The 6,216-nt window shown below is 42.7% G+C and overlaps 1 protein-coding gene across 1 annotated transcript in view; it reads left to right on the top strand.

Annotated features, from left to right (window-relative positions):
* Nucleotides 1-671: 671 nt before the first annotated feature.
* LOC309528708 (protein LEG1 homolog) overlaps nt 672-6,216 on the top strand; it is a 7,981-nt gene continuing 2,436 nt past the window's right edge. Inside the window, exons 1-5 of the mRNA XM_082216305.1 lie at nt 672-1,123; nt 2,529-2,615; nt 3,642-3,826; nt 5,425-5,543; nt 6,023-6,056. Of these exons, the coding sequence (XP_082072431.1) occupies nt 712-1,123; nt 2,529-2,615; nt 3,642-3,826; nt 5,425-5,543; nt 6,023-6,056 (837 nt within the window). The 5' untranslated portion in view covers nt 672-711. The remainder of the gene's footprint in view (nt 1,124-2,528; nt 2,616-3,641; nt 3,827-5,424; nt 5,544-6,022; nt 6,057-6,216) is intronic.

Genomic DNA, 6,216 nt, shown 5'->3' with positions numbered 1-6,216 from the left:
GGGAACTCAGAACCCTTGGAAGGTGGATGTGGCCACAAAAAGTTAACTTTTTGTGCTTGCTCAGGGTGGCTTGGTAATTCATCAGATGGGTGGGGTAGAAAGAATATAATAATAATATTAGAATTAGAATTAATTAAGCCCTGATCCGATTTGAGCATGTGAACTTGTTTTGTCCATATGGAGTTCATCTGTCAGGAAGTGGCAAAGGTGTCTGGATAGATCTCTGTTCAGGCCTTCTGGATTGGATACAGAGGTTGGTTGGGGTGGCAGAACAAGGACCATGGTAGGATCCCACCCAGGGTGAATTACTATAAGCGGGCAGCAACTGGGGGTTACAGATGAGAAGAGTCTGTTAAAAGAGAAAAAAAAGAAAAGAAACCAGAACAGATTTGTGTGAATACACTTCCCACAATCATCTGCACTTCAATTATCTGCACTTAAATAGCAGACTGGTTAAACTGGTTGCCACCATTCCTGGAGTTGGTTTTTTGTTTTTTGTTTTGCTAAGCAGAGCACATATCCAAGTGAACAAGATGAAATTGTAATGCCCTGCAATATGTATATTTGTCCTGCGTGTTGGGGAGGAGGAAGCAGAGAGGAGAGGCAGGAGGAGTGACTTATTTCTGATTTACATAGGGTGTACATTTCACATTCTAACTTGCTCCTCCCTTTTTAAAACAACTTTCATGCATTCTGAAGCCAAGAAACAGAATGGTCTGGTCCAGCATGGGGTGCCTTTTCCTGAGAAGATTTTTCTGGCATCTCTTCATCTTCCTTTTTGCTACTTCTTCACTCAGCCTAGAACTCACAGAAAAATTAGATGAAGAGCCAGAAAGCTACAGTGATGCTGTTCCTCCACTATGGCATTCTGCACCTGGAAATTTAGATGATTACCCAGTAAATGGCAACAACATATTAATCAACCCATGGAGCTACCCTCAGAGATTAGGACTATACAAAATCCTGCTTAAAGCCACATCTAACTTTTTCGCTCCTCCTGGACCAAATGATGCTGACAACAATGTCCCAGGAAGATTGCCCCAGCAGCATGGTTTGCAATACATTTCGAACAAAAATATCCTATGGGGACTGGCTTTACAGCATGGCTGGCAATACTCTACAGGTATGAACAATTTCCCTTACAATCTAAACTGTTAGGAATGTGGTCTCTCTTCTTGGTTTAAATGGCAGCAGAAATAGGTTGAGACTTGTGACTTTGAAAATGTATTTCAGCGCTTTTTGCTAAGCTCCACAATGCAAAAATGGTGTTCTTAGCCTCACTGCTTTTTGTTTGTAAAAAATGAGGTCCAGTGCTCATCCCAATTCTTAACAATTTTCCCACAAACTTTTGTTTTCTGTAGCACATATTTCCTTTCCATTTCCACCTTACATGTATTAACAGTACAATGCTATGCATGCTTATTCAGTAGCAAGCTGAATAAAGTGATGGGTATGTGATGTGGCTCTTTTAAAAAGGGGGTGGGGATACTCTGCATCACTGAGTGTCACTAGAAATAAACACTGCCTGTTCTCATATCTTCCATGTACCTCGGGTTAAGTACATAATTTGTTCCAGAGGTCTGTTCTTAACCTGAAGCACCACTTTAGCTAATGGGGCCTCCCGCTGCTGCCGCCACGCGATTTCTGTTCTCATCCTGAAGCAAAGTTCTTAACCCAAGGGACTATTTCTGGGTTAGCGGAGTCTGTAACCTGAAGCGTATGTAACCTGAAGTGTATGTAACCCAAGGTACCACTGTACCTGGGTAGTGATCATTTGAAGGGACAATGAGACACATGAGAAGAATGTTTAACCCTCTCCAACTCAGTTGAGTCTTCCTTGCAAATGTTCCTATGGTCATTACACACACTCTGCCCAAAAAACCTCAAAGATTTCACAGTGGGCCTACAGTTGCAATCTTACAACCACCTACCTGTGGCTAAGCCCGGCTGAACTCAGCCAAACTTATTTCTGAGTAGATATGAAATGTAAGGTGTATTTGCAGAGAACTGTTAGGTGTGGCAAAAGTTAAGAGTTATTATGATTGATTTTGTGTAGGCTTTCGATATGGTGGCTGGGTGGAAATGAGGACATGACTCCTGTTGCCTTGAGCAGGGAATTTCAGCAGCTGCAGTTGATAAGCTGCACCTGATGAAATTCCCTCTTCTACACTGCCCTTGTTTTCAGCTGGCTACAGTAACAATGGCTTATTCAAGCCTTTTCATATGTTTTGGGCCAACACCCATCAGCCTCAGCCAACATGGCCATCTGTCAGAGATGATGGGAGTCGCTGTTCAAGAATACCTGGAGAGCAACAAACTGGGAAATGGTGGCATATATAAAACCTTGCTGTGGCGGTTGCCATCTTTTGGGATCGGGTAGGAGTTTGTCCACCAGGCTAATTGGCTCCAGCCTGGTGGTTCTGCCTACCTCGTAGCAATCATCACAACTCACCCAGTCATTAAAATGTTTGTGGTAGGATGTAAACATCATTAAATGTTATGTAATACTGTACTTGATTTTCTTCTAGGCAGACTAGAAGATCCAACCAACATCACAAGATGCGGCAAGAAAGATGGAGATAATCTGTGCATATCAGAGCGCAGCTGGTGGGCGTGTAGGTATTTTCATCCATGAAGATTTTCATAATACCAGAGTCCTACTCACACAGTAATTTGTAGGGCCTAAATGTGCAGAGCATGGATTGGACCTTTATTGCTTATAGTATTTATTATCTCTGTATTACTGATACATTTATCCAGTGCTTTTTTTTCTAAAAAAATGTTTAGGGGTCCTCTCATTTTCCTACTCATATTGAAATACTGCCCCTCAATGAGGCCAAACTTAGATTCACAAAATGTTTAGGGGTATGCGTACCCCTGCGTAACCCAGAAAAAAGCACTGCATTGGTGAATGAGGCCTCCTGCCTCTGAAATCCTGTGGCTGCAATCCCAGAACCACATATTTGGGAGTTAGACCATTGAACAAATTGGGACTCAAGGCCAAACTAGATGTGAGACCATTCATACAAGTAGTGGCTGCATGAATTCCTTATTTTAAATATATTGCAGAAGTCAGGACCCAATTCAGATTGAAAACCTTGCACAGGAGTAGACAAAGCCCCTGAGGTGACGTAAGACAGTCAACACAGACGGTAGATCCCGCCTCTGAAAAGCATGCTGCTCCCCACCACGACTGCCCGTTTTTACTCCCCTGCCAACTTTAGCAAGAGGGGCTGCAGAGGAAGAGGTAGCAGCAGCAGGGGGCGCTGTGGAAGAGGAGGTAGTGAGGGATGGCATTTTCTGCTTTGTCTAAAGCAGCCAAATGCCCTAGGCCAGTCCTGGGAGGAGATGTGCTTTATTCCTTTGCTGCCTGCTATGCTACTAATCCAGATTGGGAGACGTGCTAATTGCATTTTGGGGGGGGGGACTCCCAGTCATGTAAATAGCAAGCTCAGGTGGCCTAGTTTACTTTTTAAAAAGCCATTCACCCAGTTGTTAAATCGTGTAATTGATGTCTTAAGTTTTGCCTGATGCTGCATGGAAGTGTGCCTTCCATTTACCAGAACTTCCAATAATTTGAATGTTTTCCCATATCACCAGATGTTCTGCTAAACCAATATAGCTGCTGTCCATTACTGCAGGTATGAATTACTACCTAGCAATTGTGCCCTTTCTGGGAGCACTGGAAAGTGGCATTTTTGGAGACTTGGCAGACAAGGTAGAAATACTACCACCGGATGACCAAAGAGCTGACTTCTGTCACAGTGTTGCAGAATGCAATGCCCAGGCACCAAAAGCCATGGCTGGCTGGAGAGATTTCTTCAAGGTACTGTAGCTGTTTTTCTGACAAGACGGATAGTAGGGTGGGTTTTTTTTGCACCAGAACCATATATTTAAAGATAGCAATCAAGTAGCGCCTTCTGTTTTTCAGTTTCAACAATAGGTTATTGTTTCCTTGTTTTCCCACTTCAAAATAATCTCTGCTCACCGACTTTATTAGACAATTTAGGACATTTTAAATGGTTAAAGAAAATAATTATGTTTCAGAACCTCTCTAAATTAATGCCACCAGCAAAATACTGCAAGATGTTGGGATGATTTGTAGTGTGAGTAAGAAAGAGAACATGAAATTTTTGAAGGAACAGGGACAATCCATTTCTGACACAATTCTGTGGGTATTGCACTGCCATCAATGACATGATATTTTAGAATAGCCGCTCAGCTAATGAGAATTCTAGTTATGGCTACAATCTTATACCTGGGAGTAAATCCTATTGAAGCCAGCGAGGCAGGTATAAGATTGCAATGTAAAGGATGATACAGTATTTATGAACAAAAGCTCCACATGGTCATGCAAGTGCTATGATTTGGAAGGGCTGGGAAAAGAGAGATAGATTTACAATCTTCAGTTACTTCCCTTTTTAAAAACAAAAACAAAAACTTCATTTCCAAGAAATCTGAATAAGGGGAAAGCTCACACACATCTGTAGCAGAACAAGCCAATCAGTTTTTAATTAAGGATGCAGGAAGATGCCTTATAGCAGGCTTCCTCAAACTCTGCCCTCCAGATGTTTTTGGCCTACAACTCCTATGATCCCTAGCTAGCAGGACCAGTGGTCAGGGGCGATGGGAATTGTAGTCTCAAAATATCTGGAGGGCTGAGTTTGAGGAAGCCCGCCTTCTAGTCAGACCCTTCATCTAGCTCAGTATTGTTGCCATTGACTGGCCGTGGTTCACCAGGATTTTGAACACAGGGCGTTCCCTCCCCAACTGGTGATGCCAGGGATTTGACCTGGGACCTTTTGCATGAAAAAATAGATGCTGTTCCATCCCCTCCCCCATTCACTTTTTTGGGGCTACTTTGGAAGGTGACTCAGAAACTACAACTAATCCAGAATGCGGCAGCTAGACTGGTGACTGGGAGCGGCTGCCAAGACCATATAACACCGGTCCTGAAAGACCTACATTGGCTCCCAGTACATTTCCGAGCACAATTCAAAGTGTTGGTGCTGACCTTTAAACCCTAAACAGCCTCGGCCCAGTATACCTGACGGAGCGTCTCCACCCCCATCATTCAGCCTGGACACTGAGGTCCAGCACCGAGGGCCTTATGGCGGTTCTCTCACTGCAAGAAGTGAGGTTACAGGGAACCAGGAACGCCCTCCCATCAGATGTCAAGGAAATAAACAAATATCTGACTTTTAGAAGACATCTGAGGGCAGCCCTGTTTAGGGAAGTTTTTAATGTTTGATGTTTTATTGTGTTTTTAATATTCTGCTGGGAGTCGCCCAGAGTGGTTGGCGAAACCCAGCCAGATGGGCGTGGTATAAATAAATAAATAAAAAGTTTATTATTATTATTTTATTATCCTAATGGAGTGTGTGTGTGTGCGTGCGTATGTGCATATGGCATCTTCTCTTCTAGTATCTCTCATCCGCTGCACTGAGCTCTGAAGCACCTGAAGCACAAGAAGCAGCACTGAACTACATGTGGAACGCTCACGTTCATAGCCTGGCTTACGGAAGGCGAAAGTTTAAAAACCGGTAAGAGAAAACTACCAGAGGTACAAAAGGTTTTTCGCAGGTTCCCTATGATGTACACTCACGGGTCACTTACAGGTGTGAGAAACAATCTTTGTTTTCCAGCAGTCATATGCAGTGCTGTTTTGGAAGGAAGGAAAGATACCTGTAATCTTATTTTGATATAGGTGCTGTGGGTGCCAGCACAAAATAACTGCCATGGGTGGAGTGGGGGGAACCACAGGTGCCAATACTCCATACCTGTGAATATCATCACGAAAAGCACTGGTCACTTTAAAACATTTCTGTTTATTCAGGATATAGCTTGAGGAGTTCATCAACCTAGGACTGACTGCTGGCTGTTGCGTTCTACATTTTATCCTGTATATTTGCCCTAAGTTTCTAATTTGTGTTTGATTGTGTATGTATTCTTGAACGTTTTTGCATTCTGTGTCTCTTTGGGAAGAAAAGTCTCTTAATAAATAAATAAGTTCTTCCAACAGGACAATGTGTTGTCAAAGAGTAATGCAGCTCCTGGTAATGTGCAATTAATTAATCAAAATCCAAGAATCTATTCTTACTTAGATCACATTAGAAGCTATTTAACCTGTTGATAGCAGAATGAATATTTTAGTGGGGTGGGCTACAATCTGTCCTTTCTTTAGCATTAATAATTGGCACTGAATGAATTTTGTTT

Source organism: Podarcis vaucheri (assembly GCF_965113315.1).
Source record: "Podarcis vaucheri genome assembly, chromosome: 3".
Classification (NCBI taxonomy): domain Eukaryota; kingdom Metazoa; phylum Chordata; class Lepidosauria; order Squamata; family Lacertidae; genus Podarcis; species Podarcis vaucheri.
This window is presented reverse-complemented; position numbering and strand designations above follow the sequence as displayed.